Here is a 27,197-nt window from a genome sequence, read left to right on the forward strand (position 1 = left end):
AAAATGTAAATTGTCCCTAGTGTGTGTAGGGTAGTGTTAATGTGCGGGGATCACTGGTCAGTGCGGACTCTGGGCCAAAGGGCCTGTTTCGAAGCTGTATCTATAAATTAAAAAAATAAACATTGACGGGTTGCATCATAGCTTGGTTCAGCAACTTGATGGCCCAGGAACGACAGAGATTACAAAAAGTGGTGGACAATGCCCAGTCAATCACGGGCACTGACCTCCCCACCAAAGGAATCTACAGGGGGCGCTGTCTCAAAAAGGCAGCCAGCATCATCAAAGACCCACACAATAGACAATAGACAATAGGTGCAGGAGTAGGCCATTCGGCCCTTCGAGCCAGCCCTTGTGATCATGGCTGATCATCCACAATCAGTACCCCGTTCCTGCCTTTCCCCATATCCCCCTGACTCCGCTATCTTTAAGAGTTCTATCCAACTCTCTCTTGAAAGCATACAGAGAATTGGCCTCCACTGCCTTCTGCGGCAGAGAATTCCACAGATTCACAACCCTCTGTGTGAAATTGTTTTTCCTCACCTCCGTTCTAATTTGCTTATCCCTTATTTGTAAACTGTGGCGCCTGGTTCTGGACTCCCCCAACATCGGGAACATGATTTACTGTGTCTACAGTGTCCAATCCCTTAATATATGTTTCAATAAGATGCCCTCTCATCCTTCTAAATTCCAGGGTATACAAGCCCAGCCGCCCCATTCTATCAACATATGACAGTCCCGACATCCCGGGAATTAACCTCGTGAACCTACGCTGCACTCCCTCAATAGCAAGAATGTCCTTCCTCAAATCTGGAGACCAAAACTGCACACAATACTGCACACCACCCTGGCCATGCTCTTATTTCACTCCCACCATCGGGAAGAAAATATAGGAGTCTGAAAACGATCATGTCCAGGTTTCCAACAATCATCGGGCTCTTGAACATTACACAACACAAACTCTAATTCTGAACTATGAACTGTCTTTGGTTGTTCCAAGGAACTAAGGCATTTTTGTACCATGTATTGGGATTATTAATGTACAGATTTTTTTTGTTCATCATATTTAATCCGCATGTATTGTGTCTGTTATGCTGCTGCAAGTAAGAATATAATTGTTCTATTTTCTGTACATATGACAATTAAACACTTGGCTCTTTATTCCCAGGAACTGAAGGACATTCTTCAGTTTTGCTTAAATGGAAGATCAGGTGGAACTTGAAATCAATGGTGTTGGCCGGTGTGGGCGAGCTGGGCTGAAGGGCCTGTTTCCACACTGTATCACTCTATGATCTGCCTAACTATGTACAGTTTCATCCATTTGTCTCTTCCAGGGGCCTTCAGTGACATTTATAATTTCTGGAATATAGGTCAATATTATCACATTTCCAACCTTTATTTTCTTATGTAATTTGCTTCGGAAAAGATTGCTGCACGGATTTATCTGTACGGATTTCCCTGTCTTTTAATTCAAAAAGCATTAGTCTTGGGCGATTCCTGCTTTAATGCTTTGCGTGCGCAGGTCTGGTTCATTAAATAATCATTACTGTGGTACTACGTCAGAAGCTGGGCTTCCTGTGTTACAATCCAGGGGCAGCTGTAAATCAGTCATGTTGAAGTATGCACAGCAAACATGAAAAGACACCCCTCCTTTTACACAGGAAAGTCAAAACCCATTATCTGGTGCAAGAATGTTTAGACATTTCAAAATGCGAGTTATGTCAAGCGAAACCAAATGTACTCTTTACTTTTTCTGCACCCAGGCAGCATTGGAAATTGAATAAATAGTGACTGCACAATGCTGCAGTTTTGAATCGCAATTCACAGTATCAAGGCAGAAGATCAGTGAGTCTCCAAGTTCATTTTCACTGCCACCTTGCCCTAATTCTGCTGTATTTTATGGTAGTCCGTGAAGAAGCTTTTGATACCAGTCCAAGAATAAGCGCCAGGTTCTTAAGTACGTACAAAAAAAAAATACTGTGAATACATTGCAAAAGAGTTTAATTGATTACATAGTCATAAGGAACTGAGGATATAGACACAAAATGCTGGAGTAACCCAGCTGGTCAGGCAGCATCTCTGTAGTAAAGGAATAGGTGACGTTTCAGGTCGGAACCCTTCTTCAGACTGGAAGATAGAGAAGGCCCGAACAAAACATGGTCGGCAACAGATGACCTCAGGAAGGGGGGAGTCCATAAAGGGGGATTTTTGGCTGGGGAAGATGTACTGACGACAGAGATATAAGGGAGTGAGCAGTGGAACTAGTAGCACGATTAGTGTTTTACAACTGCAGATGCTGGTTTACAAAGAAAAGACATAAAATGGTGGCATCTCAGCAGGTCAGGACCACATGGATAGATGACATTTCAGATCGGGACCCTTCTTCACTCTGAGTTATTCCAAACATTTTGTATCTTTCATTGATTACATAGTCTTTTACAGCTCTTCCAGAAAACATCTATCTATCTATCTATCTATCGTGTGATGTCACAATGCCCAATACTCGCAGATGTCCAATCGGAATGGATCTATTTACATAGACGGCTGCCGGCCGCCTTTCTTCCTTTGATTCACTGCAACTCCGAAAACAGGCGCAGAATCGCCGACATCTTTTCCATTTCGGTAGAGATTTCACTTTTCTTTCTAAGTATCCGCTCCTCATTACATTTTGTCGTGTTAAGTACACGTTTTTAATCAAATCCTTTCTCCCCCCCCCCCCCCCCCCAGATTTCCAATCGGAAATTTCAATGTCCAATCGATTCATAAAATAGCCACCCCCCCCCGGCTGCATTTCTTCACCCATTTCGGTAGAGATTTAATCAAATCACTTTTCTTCCCACATTTGTCGTGTTTAAGTACACGTTTTTAATCAAATCCTTCTCCCCCACCCCCCCCCCCCTCAATGGTAAACTGGCTTCTCACCCATAGAAGCCCCCATTTCGGTGGTGAACGTTCCATTGTGATGTCACAATGCCCATGCTCAAATACATTGTTGCCATAGAGGGAGTACAGAGAAGGTTCACCAGACTGAGTCCTGGGATGTCAGGACTTTCATAAGAAGAAAGACTGGATAGACTCGGCTTGTACTCGCTAGAATTTAGAAGATTGAGGGGGATCTTATAGAAACTTACAAAATTCTTAAGGGGTTGGACAGGCTAGATGCAAGAAGATTGTTCCCGATGTTGGGGAAGTCCAGAACAAGGGGTCACAGTTTAAAGATAAGGGGGAAATCCTTTAGGACAGAGATGAGAAAAACATTTTTCACACAGAGAGCGGTGAATCTCTGGAATTCTCTGCCACAGAAGGTAGTTGAGGCCAGTTCATTGGCTATCTTTAAGAGGGAGTTAGATGTGGCCCTTGCGGCTAAAGGGATCAGGGGGTATGGAGAGAAGGCAGGTACGGGATACTGAGTTGGATGATCAGCCATGATCATATTGAATGGCGGTGCAGGCTCGAAGGGCCGAATGGCCTACTCCTTCACTTAATTTCTATGTTTCCCTCTCCTCAACCCTCACCCTCTCCTCACCCCGCTCCCTCTCCTCACCCCTTTCCCTCTCTCCCTCACCAAATTTCCCTCTCTACCCACCCCCTTCCCTCTTTCCACCCGCCCCCTTCCTCCTACCCCTCTGTCCCTCTTCCATCACTCCCCCTACCCCTCTCCTCCTCCCCCTCCCCACTCTTCCACCTCCCCCCCCTTCCCCCTCCACTCTCTCTCCCCACTATTTCCCCTCTCTCCCCCCCCCCTCCCCCTCCCCCCACCGCTCTCCCCCTCCCTCCCTCCCTCCCCCACATCTCTCTAGAATCCCCATCCCCCTCTCTCACCCCCCGTGCCCCGCTCTCCTTTCTGTCCCAAATCTGTCCCATTTCCTCCTCCTCCTCTCCCCCTCCCTCCCCCCTTCTCACCCCCACCTGTGTGTTTGGGGGGGTGGTTAATGTGAGTGTGATGCCTCAGCCTCCCCCCCCCCCCCCCCCCCCAAAAAGGCCGTTGGGGAAACAGACCCAACGGGTCTGCACTTGGTCTAGTAAGTGTTAAAAATGAGGGATAACTGCATTAGAAATTGCATGAGGGACACTTTCGCATTATGTTAAAGTGTCAATATAAACTTAGTGTGCTGTTACTCTCAACAGCAACTATAAACTGCATTTATATAGATACTTTAACAGCAGTGGATCTATACTCGAGAGCTTCTTCATGGAGGAATCAAACTTAACAGACTCAAGCTTGGTCAGTTTTTGAGTGGGAGATCTCCTGGGAATGCCTGGTACAGTAAACCTACTCCTTTGGAAGACAGATTATCCAACAGGTAAACTCAATTTAGTGTGGGTTTCAGGCACACCGCATATGCTAAACAAATACAAACTTCCAATGTGTATAATGCCCTTGTCCCACTTAGGAAACCTGAACGGAAACCTCTGGAGACTTTGTTCCCCACCCAAGGTTTCCGTGCGGTTCCTGGAGGTTTTTGTCAGTCTCCCTAATGGTCGAAAGTGGTTTCCGCTTCTTCTATGTTCCGGCGATTATTTCAAAAAATTAAAAACCAGCCACAACTAAAAATAGGTTGCCGTTTTTAAAATTGGTCATTGTTTAGTCAAAGCCGGTTGCGATGCTAGTTGAATGTGGTTGCCGGAGGTTTCAGGTAGTGGAAGGCCTTCTGCAACCTCCAGAAACCACATCAACTAGCATCGCAACCGGCTTCGACTCAAAAATTACCGATTTGTAAAACAGCAACCTATTTTTAGTCGTGGCCGGTTTTGATAACCAACAGATAATGTGATACCATTCAAGGATCTACAGTAGTCAGATCATTGACGAAGAGCTTGACAAGAGCTCACACTGTGGTCAGCACAGTAGCGCAGTGGTAGAGTTCCAGCCTTACAGAGACCAGAGTTCAATCCCGACTACGGGTGCTGTCTGTACGGAGTTTTGTATGTTCTCCCTGTGGCCCCGTGGGTCTGCGCCAGTTTCCTCCCACGCTCCAAAGACGCGCATGTTTGTACGTCAATTGGCTTCCGTAATTTGTCCCTAGCGTGTAGGATAGTGCTAGTGTACGGGGTAATCGCCAGTCGATGTGGACTCGGTGGGCTGAAGGGCCGGTTCCCACACTGCTTCTCTAACATCGAATTAATTTGATACAAGGAGCAGGCCAAAGGGCAGAGATTGAGGAAAAATCCAGAGTTTATTCCAATAGCTGTCCAATGTTGGCTTGTCTTGGAAGCAAATTAAATTCTTCGACAATTCTTCAAAGAGTTTCATCCTACCTTGCATGACTGACACAGAAATTTCAACAGGGGACTCAAGGATGATTCATGTTTCTGGAGGAGAGCAGAACAAATTAGAAATGCTTGCTATTGCACTTCACCCGTTATCGGCCCAATCAATTATCAGTCATATAATGTTGGAAAGAAATAGAACTGGGTGATTGAATTTTTGGATCAGATTGTATAGGAAAATGCAGCAGTGGAAGCTTTTGAATTTTCTGTGCAAATCAGCACATGTTATCAAGATGCATTCAACGAAGTATACTTTAGACCTCAGAGCAAAGAAATGAAGAAGGTTGGAGAGAATTCTCATTAAATGCCTGAAAACTAAAATCAAGCCTTATTCAGAACTGGTTTCAGAGCCAATATGCAATAAAAAATAAACTGTAGATGCTGGTTTATACCAAAGATAGACACAAAGTGCCGGAGCAACTCAACAGGTCAGGCAGCATCTCTGGAGAAAATGGACAGGTGATGTATTGGGCCGGGGCCCTTATTCAGATGCTCCATCCTTGGTTTGAGAGCTGCTCGTTGGCAGAGATGGATCAATGTTAATGTACAGCAGTAATTAAAATTTTTTAAAAATAATATTTTTGTTCCATTTTTGAACCAGTCTACAGTACTAAAGGGCCTGTCCCACTAACGTGACTTTACAGCGACTGTCTTCGACCTTCAAGCTCGAGGGCACTCGCCTGAAAAACCTCGAGCTGGATCGACCGTCAGCGATGAAACCGGGAGCTGGATCGACCGTCTGCGCACACACACACACACACACACACGCACACACGCACACACGCACACACGCACACACGCACACACACACACACACACATCGCAAAGGCGGGGGCGATGGAAAGTGGGCGAGCGCTGTCTAAAATTCACACCCTCGATGAACAGGAAGGTAAGTCCTTTAGAGAGCGCCGAAAGGGGTGGGGGGGAGAGAAGGGGGGGGGAAGAAGGAGCAGAGACACTTTTAAGAAGCCAGACAACGCTTAATAAAGTTTAGCAGGCATTTAACATTACCAGTCGGTTTATTTACCTTTTTTTTCTCAACGAGCTTTACCTTCGACTACCTTCGATTACCTTTGATTGCCTTTGACTACCTACGATAGCATTACGACCTACTCCAACCTACCTGGACTAAACCTACGAGTAGAAAAATATTGATTTTTTTCCCATGGCGACCTTTTTTATTTACTAACGGGCATTTTACAGCATGTTGAAAAAAACACCGTGACCTAGCTGAGGCCTTGAGTACGCAGGGACCACTCTCGAGCATGAAGGAGAGTTACAAAGACCTCCTAGAACCTTGTGTCGACCATGCTGCGAGTATGAGTCGTGGGGAAACTCTTCTAAACTCGCGAATTAGGTCGCCACAGTGGTACAGGCCCTTAAATGTAGCTACTGTACCTAAAGAACACATCCACCATCCCATCAAAACTGTACTGAAGTCCCACAACAGGAAGTGTCTCAAGAATTAAATACCAAAATATGGTTCTGCCCCGCATCAAGCTAACGAGTTGATCGTTGATTTCAACTTAAAAATAAAGTTGTTTGAAATAGGGGCTGGATAGGACTTGTCTCTTAACAGTGTTTAATTGCCTCAATCATTCTTTTCCATAGTAAGTGAGTTGTTACGCGTGCAAAAAAAAATCATCCATTTTATGTGAAAATAACTTAATTACCAATTCTGATTATATCATATCAGTGAAGAAAATTAATTTACATTCTACGCATCCACATTAAAAAGTCAAACTGCTTTAAATTATACATAACATTTGTACTTACTAATCTGGTATATAATTGAGCAATTAACATATTGGAATTTATAATGAGAAAAGAAGGGATGAGAACATTAAATCTGCATCATTTTTATGGAGAAATGCTATTAGAAGCATTACATATTTCTGTCAACACACTGTCACAGCAACAAAACAGAGATTTGGACTTTACTGATTATTTTTATCTTTAGACTGTAGAGGTGCTGAACATAAACAGGCCCTTTGGCCCACATGGTCCGTGCTGTCCAGCAATCGCCACATACAATGGCATTATCCAACACACACTAGGGAAATTAACAATTTTACTGACGCCCAATTAACCTGCAAATCTGTACGTCTTTGGGGTGTGGGATGAATCAGAGCACCTCATGGTCACAGGGAGAACCTGTCAACTCCGTTCAGACAGCACCCGTAGTCAGGATCGAACCCAGGTCTCTGGCGCTGTAAGGCAGCAACTCTACTGCTGCGCCACTGTGGGCTTTATCACTAGACCATCATTTATTGCTCATTTCCATTTGCCATAGATAAGATAGTGTGGAGCTGACACAATGGTGTGTGCTTTGAAGATGCTCCCATAACTCTGTTGGATAGCAAGCTCCAGGATGATAACCCAAGGGAATGAAGGCAATCATGATAGACATCCAAGCCAGGGCTATGTGTGACATGAAGTGGTATCCAGGGAGGAGTTTTTTTCATGCTTATCCTGCTAAAACAATCCAGCATATTTTCCATGCTTTGAATGGGTGGTGAAATGAGATAATCACATTGCCATAATCACTATCAATTGGGAAAGCATGGACATTGTGGGCCGAAGGACCTGTTCCTGTGCTGCATTTTCTGTGTTCGTTGAGCAGGATTCTACCTGGAAATTCAGGCCTAATCAGAGCATCTTTGTTGCCATTCCCAATGCAAAGTAGGGTTGGAGCATTATCAGGAAGCCCCCAACCATTCTATTCATATTAGTGGTCTGTAGCAGCCTACATATGTTGTACAATAATCTAGATTGGAACTCTTGATACTCGTACTTAACAATGGAGACATACAAGGAACTGCAGGTGCTGGAATCTTCAGAAAAACACAAAAAGCGTTGGAGGAGCTCAGCCTGCCAGGCAACGCCTGCAGAGGGAATGGACAGGCGACATTTCAGGTCTGAAGAAAGGTCCAACCCAAAAAAACATCACATGTCCGTCCCCTCTATAGATGCTGCCTGACGTACTGAGTATCTCCAGCACTTCGTATTTTGACCATAAGAATGTATGTTTTTGAAGATCATCATGAGTATTTCATAACCATACATCTGGGCTCCGATTAGATCTCCATGTAGTAACTATAGCCAAGGAAGCTATCCCTGTTTTCCAATAGCATCATCCAACTGTTCCTTGAAGTTACCCTTTTCCAAATTGAATGTAGCTTCTCGATCGGCTTTCCCACCCGCACTTGGATTGTTAAAATTGCCCGACTCTGTAATACAGTATCACTTCCCATTCATTGTTACCTTGGGCTAAGAACCTTACATGACTGCAGTAAATCCTTAGCACTGACCCCTCCAAGAGTGGGGATCAGTCTCATAGATCATCTATCTCCACAATGCCTCCAGTGCTTGAGTTTCTCTTTGTTTCTTGGCAACACGAGAGGATGACAAATTTAACATGCATTCCAACCAGAACACCATCAATTTTGATGACTGCCTCATTTGACTTATGTTGCAATTTCAAAAATTATTGTTGAATCAGAATATCCTATTTACATTTCCATCTGCACTTACTCAAGTGCTCATAACTCACTCCTTATTTTTCCAGCACTACGCAATTAGGCTTGCTTGATGTGACATATGACAAGAGTAGGTAGATCATACAATTCTTGAGGTTGTTCAACAAGATTATTAGCTCTTTAGCACAATCTCAATTCCTCATACACTTCATCATTTACAGCCCAAAATAACCATCCATCCCTTCCGTTCCCACTTCAATAGTCTTTGCAGCCATAGCCTACAAAATAAAAACTGTGCGCAAATAATTGCCTGCATTCAACACAAATGATTTTAATTTCATTTCGAAAATTATATTACCTCTTTTGAAACGCTATGCAAGATTAGGTCAGAGGTGCAGGTTGCCAGTCTCCATGGAACCAAATTTCTGTCAGTATCAAAGGACTGGTAAAAGACACAAAACGCTGGAGTAAAGGGCCTGTCCCATGAGCATGCGACCTGCATGCGGCAAGCGCGACCTAAAGGGCCGGTCCCACCAGCATGCGCCTGCATGCGGCAAGCGCGACCAAACCAGAAGCGGGAGACGTGCGGAGGTTGAGTGAGTGACACGGCGTCGAGGCGGCTGCGGGCCGTTAGGCCGTTGCCGCGCGGAATTTTTAAACATGGTCAGTTTTTCGGAGCCCCGCGCGATGTCGGGACCAGCTCCGCACAACTCCATACGGCTCCGGCGATCGAAGTGGGACCGGCCCCGCGAGGCCGTACGGCTCAAGTGACCACGTTAGTTCGTGCTTGCCGCATGCAGGCGCATGCTGGTGGGACCGGCCCTTTAGGTCGCGCTTGCCGCATGGAGTCGCATGCTCGTAGGACAGGCCCTTAACTCAGCAGGTCACGCAGCATCTCTGGAGAGAAGGAATGGGTGACGTTTCGGGTCCAGACACTTCTTTAGACTGGTAATCCTTTTGAGTGGGCAACAATGTTAACCACTACACGAAAGGAATATTCATAAAAGAAAAGGAATTCCAAAATTTGTTCTAGGTCTAAATAGTATCCCACTCACCATCAGACATGCAACTTGACGTCATATGATATTTCAAAAGTTCTAGGAGCAGAATTCGGCCCATCAAGTCTACTCTGCCATTCAATCATGGATGATGTATCTTTCCCTCTGAACCCCATTCTCCTGCCTTCTCCCAATAACCCATGACACCTGTACTAATCAAGAATCTATCAATCTCCGCCATAAAAATATCCATTGACTTGGCCTCCACAGTCTTCTGTGACAATGAATTCCACAGATTCACCACCCTCTGACTAAAGAAATTCCTGTACAATCCGAATAAAATTCCTTTTTTTCCAAATCACACAGTACTCAGTGCTACGATGGAGGAGACCAGATCAGAGTGGAAGCTTGCTTTTTCATTACTGAGAGCTCAGCTTCACTCGATTCATCTGCTTAGAGTTGGAGACTTGACCTTCCTTCATTGTTCCTACTTTAAGAATTTTCTTTGTAATTGCTAGTCTCTACTTCCTGGTTTCTCTCCCCACACAATCATGTCTCTGGATGCCCAATATCACCATCACACCATATCTCCAATGCTCACCCAACCCCTTGACATCGAGGTCCCAACTCCTGTTGCCCTGACTCAAGCTCATCATCTCCTTGTGGCTCAATCAACCATGCCTCAACCCTGATCCAAAACCTAACAGCTCGACTAATAATACCTGGGTTAAAACAAAACAGTTTCAGCAAATTGTGTCCTATCACACACAAAACTCTGAGATTCATGTGCAATTGCTACTCAGATTAATTAACAACTTTTCGTTTTGACAAGCAAGGAGAGGGAAGAATTACATTTCATGTTTGTCTTCATTCCTTACAATGCTATGTGCAACAGTGATCGCAACTTCTACTGAAGTGTGGATGGCCATTGGCTTGCTAGGAGCTCATCCGCCCTTTGACAGGTCTTGTTTTTGATCCTGTTGGGGGTCTACAGCCCCCTCCTCACCTGACAAACCAGGTGGGGGAGACGGTTTAGTCACAAACTATCCGACCATGGGGCAAGTAGCACGGGATAACATGTTACCCGTGGCGGGAGGAACTCCCCCCGATGTGGCCTCTCACGACTGGCTCTTACATGGATTTAAAACAGTCTGGAAAGATTTTTTTTTAGAATTAAGCTAAGATAGTGATCGAATTCAGAAAGCAAAGTAGTACACAAACACCGTGTACATGGACAGTGCTGTAGAAGAGATGGTTGAAAGGTCTAAGTTATTGGGAGTAAATATCATCAGCAACTTGTCCAGCTATTTCAAAGCAATTGCTAAAAAAGCACCCCAGGGCCTCTACTTCCTTAGAAGGTTTAGGAAGTTCAACATGCTCCAAACAACTCTCACCAACTTCTACAGTTGCGCCATAGAAAGCATTTTATCGGGACGCATCACAGCTTGGTTTGGGAACAGCTCCATCCAAGACAGCAAGAAATTGCAGAGAATTGTGGGCGCAGCCCAGATCATCACACAAACCAACCTCCCTTCCATAGACTTCATTTACACCTTACTCCACCTCAGCAAGCCAAGCAGCATAATCAAGGATGAGACACACCCTAGCCACTCCCTTCTTCTCCCCTCAACCATCAGTCAAGAGGTACATAAGTTTGAAAACGCACACCCACAGATTCATGGACAGTTTGTTCCCAGCTGTCATCAGGCAACTGAACCATCCTATCCACAACTAGAGAGTGGTCCTGATTAGACCATCTACCTCATTAGAGATTCTCTGACTATGGTAAATTGGACTTTACCTTGCACTATATATTATTCCTTTTATCCTGTATATGTACACTGTGGCCGGCTCGGCTGCAATCATGTATAGTCTTTCCGCTGATGGGATAGCATGCAACAAAAAAGCTTTTCACTGACAATAAACTAAACTATAATCACTTAACATTTGGGTTTAAGGTTGTTTAATTGAAGTTGGGGCAAGAGTGCGATGATATGGATTTCATCCATTGAAACAGCTACATTGTTTTATTTTCTGCAAAACAACAGTTAAAGTTAAAACGTATCTCTGCGCTCACCTGTCATTGCTAATATTTGGCTTTTCCATCCGACTTGATCCAGTCCAATGGGCGTGCTCTGGGACAAGTGGAGTGGCCGGTTGATGTGGGAGACCGCTCGGAAGGGTGGAACACGGTGCGGTGGTGGTGGGCGGCAGGTTGCTGGCTATAGATGGAAAATATTAATCAGAAGCATGTCTGATGGTAGTACAGGTGTCAGCGGTTATGGGGAGAAGGTATTATTGAATGGCAGAGTAGACTGGATGGGCCGAATGGCCTAATTCTACTACTATTCCTTATGACCTTAATAAAACTACTATAGGCTGTGAACACCTAAGGCAGGATTGGGTAATTCAGATGACCTTCTAATCCGAGATAGATAGATTTGTAATTAGCAAGGGTGTCAGAGATTATGGGGAGAAGGCAGGAGAACAGGGTTAGGAAGAAGAGGTTGATCTGCCATGATTGAATAGCAGAGTAGACGATGGGCCGAAAGGCCTAATTCTACTCCCATCACTTATGACCTAATGACGAGTAATAATTTCATTGTTCTATCTGGGACATACGACAATAAAACACTCTTGACTCTTGAGTAGTATTTTCAAAGTGATGTCCTATGTATTAGGTATTGAACAAGTGGTCAAGATCCAAGGATGCACCACCAAATATATTAAAGATTTTGTGCCAAGAATGTTACTACAGTGCCTGCAGTCAGTCATTCCCCTTTTGTCATATATACATCGTGGCCATTTTGCTGGGTCAAGTTTCAAGAGGAAAATGTTGATGGAGCCACATTGATAATCACTCTTTTAATAATCGGAAACAATCCAGTTACGAAGGAAAACAAAAAGACACAGAAGCCATGAAATTAGATTGTGTAGGAAAGAACTGCAGATGCTTGTTTACACTGAAGATAGACACAAAATGCTGGGGTAACTCAATGGGTCAGGCAGCATCTCTGGAGAAAAGGAATAGGTGACGTTTCGGGTCGAGACCCTTCTTCAGACTGAGAGTCAGGGGAGAGGGAAAAGGCCAAAAAGTACACAATGCACTATTGTTGGCTGTGGTGGAGGTGATAACGATGGGATATGAACAGTAAAACTTACTCTGAAACGATTAACAGCATTGGTTCTGAAGGTTCTAAAAAGTTGGGGCAGGTCTTTGCTTGACATTAGCTATTTATTTGTTAATCAAAATATTTCTATTTGATAATGGTATTCAGCGGTCCCTTAAGGACCCCAGATTAGACTCCTTGGAGACCGGATTGTGCTTAATGCAGTGATTATCGCATCCGCTACATTCAATCTCACTTAATTAGTCCCAAAACGAGCATTAGCTTGCTTAATGGCATAGACCTACACTGGACCTTTCAGCAACATTGTGCACTGCTTGTGCAAGTCCAGAGGGATTGAGTACAGTGTGCAAAGCTCCATGTATAAATTAACCAAATAATTGAGTTTAGAGATACCATTGAAAAATAGATGTCGATACATGGACTGCAGATGCTGGTTCACAAAAATAAATGACACAGAAGCGCTGGAGTAACTCAACGGATTAGGCAGCGTTTCTGGAGAACGTGAATAGGCGGTGGTTCGGATTGGGATCCTTCTTCAGACTGATTGTGGTCGGAGAGAGAGAATTGGAAATGAGGTGGGGGCATGACAAAGCCTAGCCAGTGACAGGCGGGTTTGATAGGTAGATGTTTGGACAAAGGCCAGAGATGGAAAGATAAAAGTCTGTGAGACAAGGAAATAAGAAAATATGAAGTATTATATGTGAAAGTATGAAATATGAAAGACATGGAATATGAAGCCAGAGGAAGGGATGTAAGTGTAAGGGGACTGGGGGAATGGGACGGGGGAATGGGGGGAAAGACTCCAAGTGCTGGAGTCAGGCAGCATCTCTGGAACACATGCATAGGTGATGCTTTGGGTCAGGACCTTTCTTCAGACTGATTGGGGTGGAGGGGTGGGGTAGTGGTAGAAAGCTAGATGAGATGAGGGGCAGGGCTAAGCCTAGCGAGTAATAGGTGGATACAGGTGATATGTCTACACAGCCTGATTTGGGGAACATTTTCAGTACAGCACAAATACATATCACTGAAAATAGCAGTCAAAATATGTTCCAGGTATTTCATTTGTTACAGTGTGATTAAAATGTATTTGCCTTAGTCAGGCATAGAGGCTGATACAAATGACCAAGATATTGGGCAATAATATAATCAGTATTTTCAATGCATTACTGCATAATGCTGTTTGTTAGGTGTTTAGGCAATTGGAATAAATCATACTGGGGTTGTTATCAGTGAAGAAACAATTAAAAGTCACATTGAGAGTATAAACAAAAAAAACACCTATTATCTGCAAATTAAATAAACATTAGATCTACACAGGTGGACAAAAATGCTGGAGAAACTCAGCGGGTGAGGCAGCATCTATGGAGCGAAGGAAATAGGCAACGTTTCGACCCGACTCCAAAGACACACATGGTTATAGGTTAATTAGCTTGGTATTAATGTAAAATTGTCCCAGTCGTATGTAGGGTAGTGTTACTGCGCAGGGACATCGCTGGTCGGTACGGACTTGGTGAGCGGGAGGGCTTGTTTCCCCCCCTGTATTGCTAAACTAAAAATAAGTGTCAACATTTTTTTTTTAAAGTACCAGCAACAGAAGTGTTAATTCAATCATTCCAAACATCAAAGTGGGGACTATTTTAAAACTGCTGTTAATGAACAAAATATCATGCAAGCATTTTAATGGATTTTTTTTTTAATGATATTACAGCACCACAATTCTATTGGTAGAAATAACATCTTCAGGGTGTGAAGGTTATGAATATCTGCCTGTGGATGCTCTTCATGGGCAATGAAAGTGCTTCTGCAAATATTGAAGTCACTTGTCCTTCTGCGATGTAGTGTAAATAGTCATTTAATCACAGCGGGACAATCTCCTCCTTGTGTTTTTGCAATAAGGTGCAATTATCAGCCAATTCTTTATCTTCTTTTTCCCTAAAAGCTAAAATGGAGCTGGAGAACCTGGCGACCATAAGGCCCTTACAGAAGAGAAAGGGACAAAGAAGGCAAGGTGAGCATGAGATACCATTCTGCTCCCACCCATTTCAAGTCCCACCATGAGGGTGGCACGGTGGCGCAGTGGTAGAGTTGTTGCCTTACAGCGTTGGAGACCCGGGTTCAATACTGTCTACGGGTGGGATTGTCTGTAGGGAGTTTTATTCTCCACGTGACCTGCGTGGGTTTCTCCGGGATCTCCGGTTTCCTCCCACACTCCAAAGACCTACAGGTTTGTAGGTTAATTGGCTTGGTATAATTGTAAAAGTGTGGGTGGGGTTGAGTTAGTGCCTGGGGATCAGTGGTCAACGTAGACTCGGTGGGCTGAAGGGCCTGTTTCCCTGCTGTGTCTATAAACTAAACTAAACCTGACTGCCCAATGGACGAGGAAGTGATCTAACACCATACAAACACTAAGGATCAGTGGCCATGGGAAGAACCACATTGCAACTGGGCTCAGCTTTTCTGACTAGATGTGACCAGCCTTTCAATATCTGGAGGCTATGCAGTGACTCCAACTGGAACTGTGTTCACAAGTGGGTATCATTGAAGCTTAACACCAAGGCTCATGTTGTCCTTCAGTATCGACTAGTATATGAAGACTAATGTGGGTATACAGAGGATCTTTAATACATTGAAGCTGAGGAAACTAGGTAGAACCAAATAGAGATGAATGGGCACAATAATTATTATTTGTGTACGAAGGGACTGCAGATGCTGGTTTAAACTAAAAAGATAAACACTAAAAGCTGGAGTAACCCAGCAGGTCAGACAGCATTGTGTAGCTGCTTGCAGTGTAGCTGTTGCTGCTTGCTGCTGCTGCCGCTGACGATGGCTGCCACGGTGTACTGCTCCTGCACCAAGGCAAATTCCTTGTATGTGAATACTTGGCCAATAAACATATTCATTCATTCACCTCTGAAAAAAAGAAATAGGTGACGTTTCTGGTTGGGAACCTTATTTATGTTTGACTCCTACGAGTTTTATGCATTGAAGCTCAATGATGGTGAGCATGTCAAAAGCAAAATTATTTACAAACAAGGGACATCAAATGCTGGTTTACACAAAAGCACACAGTGTACTGGAGTAACTCAACAGGTCAAGCAGCATCTCTGGAAGAACATGGATAGGTGACATCTCGAGTTGGGATGCTTCTTCAGGCCCATTATTATTATGGGTGCAATTCGAGACCAAGCGGAGGCTTGGCGATCGTTTCGCCGAACACCTCCGCTCAGTCCGCATTAACCAACCTGACTTCCCGGTGGCTCAGCACTTCAACTCCCTTTCCCATTCCGTATCCGACCTCTCTGTCCTGGGCCTCCTCCATGGCCAGAGCGAGCACCACCGGAAATTGGAGGAACAGCACCTCATATTCCACTTGGGGAGTCTGCATCCTGGGGGCGCGACTCACGTCGCAGCGGCCTCTGCAGTCCGTCTGTCTTTTTATTATTTTTTGTCTTGTTTCAATGTAGTTTTTATTTTTTTTTGTGTATGGGTGTGTATGTGTGTGTATGGGGGTGGGAGGTGGGAAACTTTTAAAATCTTTCTCCTGCACGGAGAACCCAACCTTTTCCTTGTCGGGTCTCCGTTGTCGTTGGGGCTGAGCAACGTGGAGCGGCCTCCAGCAGGAACGACCTAGGGCTCCAGTCGCGGAGCCTGCGGACCTACTCACCATCATGGAGCTGGCTGAGTTCGGAGTGGGAGGAGCGGTGGTGGCGCGCTGCTGCGACCTGACCCCGGGGATTCGGAGGCTTGCCGCAGGTCTGGTGGACAGTAATATCGGGAGCCCGCGGGTCCCTGCTGGGAGACCGCTTTTCGGGGCTTCCGCAATAGCGACTTCTCCCGCCCAAGTTGCGGGGTTGAAGATGACCTGGAGCGGGGCCTTACATCACCGTCCCGCATGGCTTGGAATGGCTGCGGGACTTTGCTAGTGCCCACCGGGGTTCCAACAACAAGACCCGGAGCGCGGCCTTGCACCACCCGGCGCGGCGTAAATGGCTGCGGGACAATTACCATCGCCCGCCGGGGGCTTTGACTCTGACATCGGGAGTGGAATGGGGAGTGCAGGGGAGAGATAAGTCTTTGCCTTCCATCACAGCGAGGAGGAGATGCGCTGTGATGGATGTTTGTGTAAATTGTGCTGTGTCTTGGGTCTTTTTCTTGTATGCATGACTGCAGAAACAACATTTCATTGAGGTCTCAATGAGGTTCAAATGACAAATAAAATTGTATGGTATTGTATTGTATTGAATTCTCCCAATTTTGTTAGCCCTTGCTGTCTCCTCCCCTTCCTATCTCTCCCTCATCCCTCGGGCTCCTCCTCGTCCTTTTTCCTTTCTTCTCCCACCCCCCATCAGCTGAAGAAGGGTTTCGGCCAGAAACGTTGCCTATTTCCTTCGCTCCATAGATGCTGCTGCACCCGCTGAGTTTCTCCAGCATTTTTGTGTACTTTAGATTACACGTTCTTTGCTATTTTAATTTATTTTGTATTGCGGTTTCCAAGTTCAACCCTATTTAAGAGTTACTGCTACAGTGTCACCATCAGTTTATGTTGTGTCAAAGCGGATGATTTATTTTGAATGGCTCTAACACTGTGCCTTGCAGACATAGTTCTAATTTTATTTTGAATGTCACTGACAACAGTTAACATGTTACACCAATGAAATGTAAAGCAATAAAAAACATCCCAATGATCATTACGAGCAAAAAAAAATGATGCCAAACTACATTAAGTGATATTAGAAGAGTGTGAATACTTGCCTAAAGATGTAGGTTTTGTGCACTGAATTAATGGTGGGGGGGAGGGGGAGGGGGAGGCAGTGGCAGAGGTACATTCGGTCACAATTGAAGTGTTTATGGTCTAGGTTCCAAACATCAAGGCTGCCTTTAGTGCTGTGAAAAGAAGCTGGAAACTCCTCTAATCTCAGAGATCTGCAAGGTTTAGTGAGGCCTCCAGATCACCAAGGCCATGGGGAAATTGTCGGCTATCTATACTCATTTCTCTGGCCGATGAAGGCCAACGTGCCACAATGTGTATAAAATCATGAGAGGAATACTAGATCGGGTAGATGCCCAGAGTAGGTGAATCGAGGACCAGAGGACATAGGTTTAAGGTGAAGGGGAAAAGGTTTAATAGGGATCTGAGTGGAAACTTTTTCACACAAAGGGTGGTGGGTGTATGGAACAAGCTGCCAGTGGGGGTAGTTGAGGCTGGGACTATCCCAACGTTTAAGAAACAGTTAGACAGGTACATGGATAGGACAGGTTTAGAGGGGCATGGACCAAACGCAGGTGGATGGGACTAGTGTACCTGGGACATGTTGGCCAGTGTGGACAAGTTGGGCCGCAGGGCCTGTTTTCATGCTGTATCACTATGACTCCAAAATCCTGGCGAACTGTTTCTTAAATGTTGTGATAGTCCTCCCAGCCTACTCAACCTATAGCTCAGAACCTCTAGCCCTGGCAACATCCTCGTAAATCTTCTCTGTGCCCTCTACTTGTACCCAATTGGAACAAAAAAAAGCAATTGGTCGGAAACAGCTTTGATTAGTCCCTCAAATACCCAGATGCAATCTGAGGTTAGATGAGTACTGGAAGAAAATCAGCCAAATCTTACTTGGTGAAGATTGCTCGTCTTCTCACAATGTTCAGCAAGGGAAACTGCATCTATCACGGAGAAAGGCCTTTGGTGGGCACGTTTGCTTCTGAGCCTTATCCTGGCGGCTGGCGAAGAGTTGATACCAGGTCCATTTTCAGGAACGGTCGAATCTGCCGCCACTTTGGATCTCGTATTGGACTCTGCCGTAGTAGGAGAGTCATCTATTGGGAGAATGCTTTGCCATTCGCAAAGCTGACCACAGTCTGAAACAGGACGAGGAGGCTTCCCACTGTTCATGTTTGGTTGCCTCATCTTTGTCTCTTCAGATTTTCCAGTTCTTTCATCACGAGACCGCTCGTCTGTGTAGTCCTTTGCGGATACCTTGTGGATTTAAATTTCACTTATTTAACTCATGTTTCTTTAAAGGAATATACGCCAAATAATACATTTGAAAAACGCTGCAAGATTTAACGCTGGTCTGATTTCATTTCTTCACTCCATTATGGTGAAGGGTTTATAGATCTTTAACCACGTGAAAGCATTTCAATAGTGCATAACACTATTTTGTGGGCAATTGAATTTTGGCAGCAGTGGGCTCTAACAATTGAACACTGCCCGATTAATGCACCTTCCTGGCATTGTTTAATTCCCCTAATTAAGTCATAATGCCAAATACAGTCTATCCTAATCATTATGGACTTCCTTATAACGGATTTAATTTTAGCGGACTGTCTCTTTAGGTCCACAGGCTTGTAGTTACACTGCAGAAGCCATTAAAATAGGCAAGCCAAAACAATGACAAGTAATTGAAATTGAAAAGCCATTGAAATTGACAAGCCACTGAAATTGACAAGCCATTGCTTCAATCAGCATTCACCTCCATTAAACAATGTAACAAACAGCCTTTGGTATTTCAAGCAGTAACAAAAACACATGTTTTTACTGTTATAAATAACTGTACACTCAGCAGATTAGTGTCTTTGGAAGCAGAAAAGGAGTTAGCGTTTGGGATTGATGTTCTCTCATTCTGAACTCCGGGCGAGTAGTTGGTTGTGAGAATCTCACCTAGAGCGGGTCAGAGTTTCCTCACACTACCAATGGCTCAGACCTTGTGTTTTGCTCTCAATCTCTGAATGTGGGCATCAGCAGCAGGGGTAGCTGTTCGAGCCATTCCCCAGCTGTACTGGACAAGATGGTGCCGGGTGGCCATCTCGGGACAGGAACAAGGGCGGTCCCACTGAGGTCTCAGTGACGGGGCTACATGATTCCGACTCGGCGCCAGACAGTGATTTCAATGGGGGAGCAAACCCTCACTCGATTACAGGGGACAATCGGCAATAACGGACACCATTCTGTGTTATTCAGTTATTCGACATGGTAGCACACCGGTAGATTTGCTGTTCGATCCTGACCACGGGTACTTGTCTGTACGGAATTTGTACGTTCGCCCCGTGACATGCATGGGTTTTCTCCGAGATTTGCAGTTTCCTCCCACACTCTGAAGATATACAGGTTTAGACAATAGACAATAGACAATAGACGATAGGTGCAGAAGTAGGCCATTCGGCCCTTCGAGCCAGCACCGCCATTCAATGTGATCATGGATGATCATCCCCAATCAGTACCCAGTTCCCGCCTCCTCCCCATATCCCCTAACTCCGCTATCTTTAAGAGCTATCTAGCTCTCTCTTGAATGTATCCAGGAAACCTGCCTCCACTGCCCTCTGAGGCAGAGAATTCCACAGGTTTGTAGGTTAATTGGCTTGGCATAAATGTAAAATTGTACAGAGTGTGTGTAGGATAGTGTTAATGTGCAGGATCCCTGGTCGGCACAGTCTTGGTGGGACTGTTTCTGTACTGTATCTCTAAACTAAAGTAAACCAACCAAGGGTTTTCTGTATTACCTAATTATTTCTCAATATTCTATCAACTAGAAAGCATTTGTGTTCATTACATTCAGAACTCTTTCCTCTCCACCAATCTTACCGGATCTGTCACATCCAGTATACAGATGATTTTAATAGCAAGTATATTTTAGAAATAATGACAATTCAATTACGACGAGTAAAAATAAAAATCCTTCGTCTCCACTTAATACATTTCTGTAGCTTAATAAACACAAACCGAAATTTACTATAGTATTTTCCCTCCTGTTAAAACATGCATATGCGTAGCCTCTCTTTGGTAATTTTAAAATTACTCTCTTTATTTGAAAATAACCCCTCAACTTCTATGAATAATGCAGAGTAGATAAATGTAACTGAAGAGAAATCTGAAAACATTTTGTTCTGTCTAATCTTCGTGGAACCTTCTAAATCTTTGAACTAAAACTACAAGAATATTCTCTGAATGCCTCTGGTTGCGTAGAATCGAAACACAAGTTTAGTTTAATTCAGAGATACAGCACGGAAATAAGCCCTTCGATCCATGCCGACCATTGATCAGCCATTCACAAAGAGAGACACAAAACCCTGGAGTAACTCAGTGGGTCAGGCAGCATCTCTGGAGAACATGGATGCTTTGGGTCAGGTCCCATTCTTCAGACACACTAGTTCCATGTATCCTATGTTTAGCATCCACTACACCTATACTCTATGGGAATTTTACAGAGGTCACTTCACCTACAAACTCGCACGTCAGTGGGATGTGTGAGGGAACTGGAGTGCCTGGGGGAAACCCACTTGGTCACAGGGAGAATGTGGCAAACTCCACACACCCAGACATTATCCAAGGTCAAGATCAAAACCCATATCTCTGGCACTGTGAGGTTAGCTAGATGACAGCCAAAATCAATCAAATCATTTCATACAATGAGTTCAATCTTGCATCCTCTGAAGCTGAAGTTAAATCCTACACCGATTAATGAGACAAAAGGATATTTTGTTCTCTGTCTCAAAGTTACCTCGAACATAGCAACACAAGGAACTGCAGTTCACACACAAAAAAAACTAGTTCTGGAGTAACTCAACGGGTCAGGCAGCATTTCTGGAGGATACGCCATGATGACCTTACAGGTTGGGACCCTTCTTCAGACTAATTAAGAAGGCACCCAACCTGAAACATCACCCATTCCATGTCTTACAGAGATGCTGTCCATTGGATAACTCAAGTACTTTGTGTGTTTTTTGTTACCTAAAACATAATTGGTGACAATTATATTGGCACAAAATTGATAACCTCAGTTAACCTGGCAGCCCTTTGCATTGATGGTAGAGGAAATAGAAGGTAGTGTAGGAAGGAACTGCAGATAGAAACATAGAAACATAGAAAATAGGTGCAGGAGTAGGCCATTCAGCCCTTCGAGCCTGCACCGCCATTCAATATGATCATGGCTGATCATCCAACTCAGTATCCTGTACCTGCCTTCTCACCATACCCCCTGATCCCTTTAGCCACAAGGGCCACATCTAACTCCCTCTTAAATATAGCCAATGAACTGGCCTCAACTACCTTCTGTGGCAGAGAATTCCAGAGATTCACCACTCTGGTTTAAGCCAAAGATAGACAAAAATGCTGGAGTAACTCAGCAGGACAGGCAGCATCTCTGGAGAGAAGGAATGGGTGACATTTTCATCAGTCTGAAGAAGGGTCTCGACCCAAAGCATCACCCATTCCTTCTCTCCAGAGATGCTGCCTGTCCCGCTGAGTTACTCCAGCATTTTGTGTCTATCTTTAGAAATAAAAGATTATCATACGATGATTGCCTAAGTTTATATCTGCCTATATTGTCAAGCAGATAGAACGTAATTTGCTCATCCAACCATTCTATAAGGATAACCTTATGCTGGCTTTAAAATTGGACTCTAAAGCACAATAGGTGATGGACGAACTCTATAGGTTAAATCTGGAAGAGTTCTGTCCCACTTGTGGGGGGGGGAGGGGGGGGGGGGGGTGTCTGCTGTAACCAGAATGTTAGCAGAAAATAACACACATATTGCTTAGGAAATTGGTGACCTCCTCCAAAGGATCCCAATGCCACACCAAGTTACCAGAGCGGCAGAAAAAGACGATTAATGTCTCACAGACTGTGAAATACATTTGCAAACAATTCCACCTCCTTTTTCTCTTAAAAGTGTACTTGTTCAGGCAAATATTGGGACACCCCCACCTACCATTTCCCTTTTTGGTTTGGTGATCAAATCTTACTGTTCTCCTGGCTTCTGGGACACTTGGTCTACATGCACGGTGCTACTTAAACATAATAGGCCGTGGTTAATAGATCATAAGAGATAGGCGCAGAATTAGGCCAATCACCACATCGTCTACTCTGCCATTCAATCATGGCTGATCTATCTCTCCCTCCCAACCCCATTCTCCTGCCTTCTCCCCATAACCTCTGACACCCATACCAATCAAGAATCTATCTATCTCTGCCTTAAATATATCCACTGACTTTGCCTCCACAGCCTTCTGTGGCAAGGAATTCCACAAAATAAACACCCTCTGACTAAAGAAATTCCTGCTGATCTCGGTCGTAAAAGAACGACCTTTAATTTTGAGGACTATGACCTCTAGTCCAAGACTCTCCCACTAGTGAAAACATCCTCTCCACATCCACTCTATCCAAGCCTTTCACTATTCTGTATGTTTCAATGAGGTCCTCCCTCATTCTTCTAAACTCCAGCGAGTACAAGCCCAGTTCCGTCAAACGCTCACCATATGCTAACCTACTCATTCCTGGAATCACTCTTGAAATCTCCTCTGGACCCTCTCCAGAATCTGCACATCCTTCCTCATATATGGTGCCCCAAAAATGTTCACAATGTTTCAAATGCAGCCTGACCAGCGCCTTAAAGAGCTCTCAATATTACATCCCTGATTTTGTATACCTCTCGAATACAATCATTAACTTCTAATAGCATTAAAACGCCATCCCAATTATTATAGGGCAGTGATTGTTTTGTTCAAAGGTGGTGGTAGGCATGATTAATACTGTTATGTGACTGGTAAAAGGAATAACCTTTTTAGAGGCATAACTGCACAAAAAACTACTGTTGTTAAGCAATTATTGAAATCGCAGTGTAATTAAAGTTGGTTATCTGTAACAGTCGCTGTATTATTCATGTACAAATCAGTCACTATCTTGCTCCAAGTTATGCTGAATATATCAGACTTAGACAACACGGACCAGTACAGCACAAGAACAGGCCTTTCGGCCCACAATGTCCATGCGAAAAATGATGCCAAGACCATCAATAAACAATAGACAATAGGTGCAAGAGTAGGCCATTCGGCCCTTCGAGCCAGCACCGCCATTCAATCATCCCCAATCAGTACCCCGTTCCTGCCTTCTCCCCATATCCACTGACTCCGCTATCTTTAAGAGCCCTACCTAGCTCTCTCTTGAAAGTATCCCGAGAACTGGCAGAAAATTCCACAGGCTCACAACTCTCTGTGAGAAAAAGTATTTCCTTATCTTCCTTATTATTGATCTTCCTGCACATAACCCATATCCCTCCATTCCCTGCATATCCATATGTTTATTAAAAAGTCTTATAAACGCCAATGTATCTGCTTCAACCACCACCCCTGGCAGTGCGTTCCAGGCACTCACCACAACCAGCAAAACAATCCTGCCCCGCATTCCTCCTTTAAACTTTGCCCCTCTCACCATCAAAATATGCTGATTTTTCCATCGTGGGACAGATTCTGACTCTCTACCCTATCTATGCCTTTCCCAATTTTATATACTTCTCTCAGATCTCCTCACAACCTCCATCATACCAGTGGGGGGGAAATCCATGTGTGTCTTGCCTTTCCTTGTAGTTAAAAACAAAATCCCAGAGTATTATAAAGGACATTTCCCACCCCGGACACTCCCTGTTTGAACTGTTGCCGTCAGGCAGACGGTACAGATCTACAAGGACAAGGACGAACAGACTAAAAAACAGTTTTTACCCCACTGCTATAAAAGAACTAAATGTAGCTGCCAAGGAACGCAGGGGCGATACAGACTAAGGGACTGTGGTACACTGCGAAATCGACAGAAGGATGGAGGGTTGGGTGTTTATGCGTGCTATTTTCATGATATTTATTTTAGTTGTTTATCTTTTAATATTTTATCTTGTATGTATCGTTAGCTTTGTAGAAATGTTTGAATGGTGCACTGTCTGGCTGACATTTTTTAATTTTGTTGTACATGGCTCATGTTACAATGACAATAAAGAAACTATTTTATTCTATTCTATTCTAATACCCCCCTAATCCAGGCATCAAAGACATTACTGAAATAAATGTGGAACTAAATTATTTTTCTGTGAGTTACTGCTGCACACTATTTTATTCAAGGGTTAATATGATTAGCAAGATTTCCGCATGGAAATTAATACCAGCGAATGAGTCTGGAGACAAGATAACCCCAGTAAGGTAATTAATCTGTGTAGGAAGGAACTGCAGATGCTGGTTTACACCAAAGATAGACACAAAATGCTGGAGTAACTCAGCGGGACAGGCAGAAATGGGTGACGTTTCGGGCCGGGACAATCTATTTCGTTTTTAGATTAGTTTAGAGATACAACGCGGAAACAGGCCCTTCAACCCACCACATCCGCGCCAACACAGCGATCCCTGTACACTAGTACTATCTTACACACTAGGGATAATTTACAATCTTTACCAAAGTCAATGAACCTACAAATCTGCCCCTGTTTGGAGTGTGGGAGGAAACTGGAGCACCCGGAGAAAACCCACGTGGTCACGGGGAGAACATACAAACTGCCATTGACAGCACACATGGTCAGGATTGAACCCGGGACTCTGGCGTGCATGGCGAGCGCGTGGCGCGTGGCGAGGCATGGTGGCGTATGCAGTGACGCGCGGTAGCGTTCAGTGCCCCAGGATTTTGGGATGCTCAAAATCCTCGCAACCCACCTGCGTGACGTGCAAATGACGCCCAAGTGGGACAGGCCCTTAAGGCAGCAACTCTAGCGCTGCGCCACCGTGTCGCCCACTTGGCGCTGCTGGAGGGACCAGGAGCAGCACGAGTGGTCTTCCCTTGTCTCACTGTCAAGAAACTCACAGCAATATATTGCCCAGATAATGGATCACACTGCCAGACAACATGCTCCCTTCCCCTGGTCATATTTTTATCTCTAGCTCTGGCAGGAGATTGTCTAAGGTTATGGGAGTGTTGCCCTATAGTTATAGAGGCTGCCAGGCTTTAAATAGTTTAGAAATACAACATGGAAACAGGCACACTGAGTCCACTCCGATCATAGATCACCCAATTTACAGTAAAGAGGCACAAAAAGCTGGAGTAACTTAGCGAGACAGGCAGCATCTCTGGAGAAAAGGAATGGATGATGTTTCGGGTCGAGACCCTTCTTTAGACTGGGTGTGGATAAGGGAAACAAGGGATATAGGCGGTGATCTGGAGAGATAAAGAACAATGAATGAAACATATGCAAAGAAGTAATGAGGATAAAGGAAACTGAAGGGTGAAAATGGGAAGCTACTGCGACTTGGTTGGGGGAGGGACAAATACCGAGGGAATGCCGGGGCTACCTGAAGTGAGAGAAATCCATTTTCTTACCACTGGGATGTAATCTGCCCAAGCAAAATATGAGATGCTGTTCCTCCAATTTGCGTTTAGCCTCACTGACAATGGGGGAGTCTGAGAATAGGAAGGTCTGTGTGGAAATGGGAATTGGCAATTGGCAATTTACAGTGGCCAATTAACCTACAAACCCGCACATCTTTGGAAATGTAGGAGAAAACTGGAGCGCCTGGAGAAAACCCACATGGTCACTGGGAGAACGTATAAACTTTGTATGGACAGCACCCATAGTCAGGATCAAACCTGGGTCTCTGGCGCTGGGAGGCAACAGCTCTACCGCTTGGATCAGAACAGTTTTGGCACCAACCATCCAATTCCCATTACATTTACAAATCCAAGCTAGAAGTCACATCATTACCCTGCCTGGAACTGAGACCATAAATTGTTAAGAAATGAACATCAGCAGAGGGTAATGCCAGAATTACCACAAATCATCAGTAGATGGCAGAGTGAGAATAGCGCTGAGCTGTGTGAAGCTGATTTGCCTTAAAACATGGGATATAGATTCCAGAATACTGGAACAAGCCCTTTGCTCCATTCAATGCCTATCCCTGCGCCTACCCAAAAGCCTCTTAAATGCCACTATCTTCTCCGCAACCAACTTCACCCCTGGCAGTGTTCCAGGCACCATACCTCCATCTAAACATTGCCCTATCACCTTAAAGCTAAGCCCTCTGGTCTTTGCCATTTCCACCCTACGTTAAAGGTTCTGACTGTCTACCCTATCTATGCCATTCGTTATTTTATAGACTTCCATCGTTTTCCCTCAATCTCCAGCATTTCACTGCCTTGTCCAAAGCAGCCACTGCATTCTGTTACTCGAAACTCTAAGATTCTATTGTTTGCCAAAGGAAACCATTTTGACATCAAGACACAGGCATGGAGACATTTGACCCAGTATGCTACTCACAGGAACATAAGAGTCCATAAGAGTACTTTGTCTATGTGTCTGTGCTTCCATTCAATGACACCAAAGCTCATCTACAACTAAACCCTACACTCTTCCTTTGCCTGCATACGATCTGTGGAAACAGGCCCTTCGGCCCAACGAGTCTGTGCCGACCTGCGATCCCCGCACATTAACACTATCCTACACACAATAGGGACAATTTACACTTACACCAAGCCATTTAACCTACGTACCTGTACGTCTTTGGAGTGTGGGAGGAAACCGAA

General features: G+C 44.5%; 1 protein-coding gene across 1 annotated transcript in view; it reads right to left on the reverse strand.

Moving 5' to 3' along the window:
- The window catches only part of arhgef9a (Cdc42 guanine nucleotide exchange factor (GEF) 9a), a 270,953-nt gene that overhangs the window by 227,383 nt on the left and 16,373 nt on the right, over positions 1–27,197 (reverse strand). The window contains exons 3-4 of the mRNA XM_055643574.1: positions 18,485–18,847; positions 11,823–11,967 (exon numbers count right to left, since the gene is read on the reverse strand). Coding sequence (XP_055499549.1) covers positions 11,823–11,967; positions 18,485–18,847 — 508 coding nt within the window. The remainder of the gene's footprint in view (positions 1–11,822; positions 11,968–18,484; positions 18,848–27,197) is intronic.

This window comes from Leucoraja erinacea, chromosome 12, assembly GCF_028641065.1.
Source record: "Leucoraja erinacea ecotype New England chromosome 12, Leri_hhj_1, whole genome shotgun sequence".
Taxonomy (NCBI): domain Eukaryota; kingdom Metazoa; phylum Chordata; class Chondrichthyes; order Rajiformes; family Rajidae; genus Leucoraja; species Leucoraja erinaceus.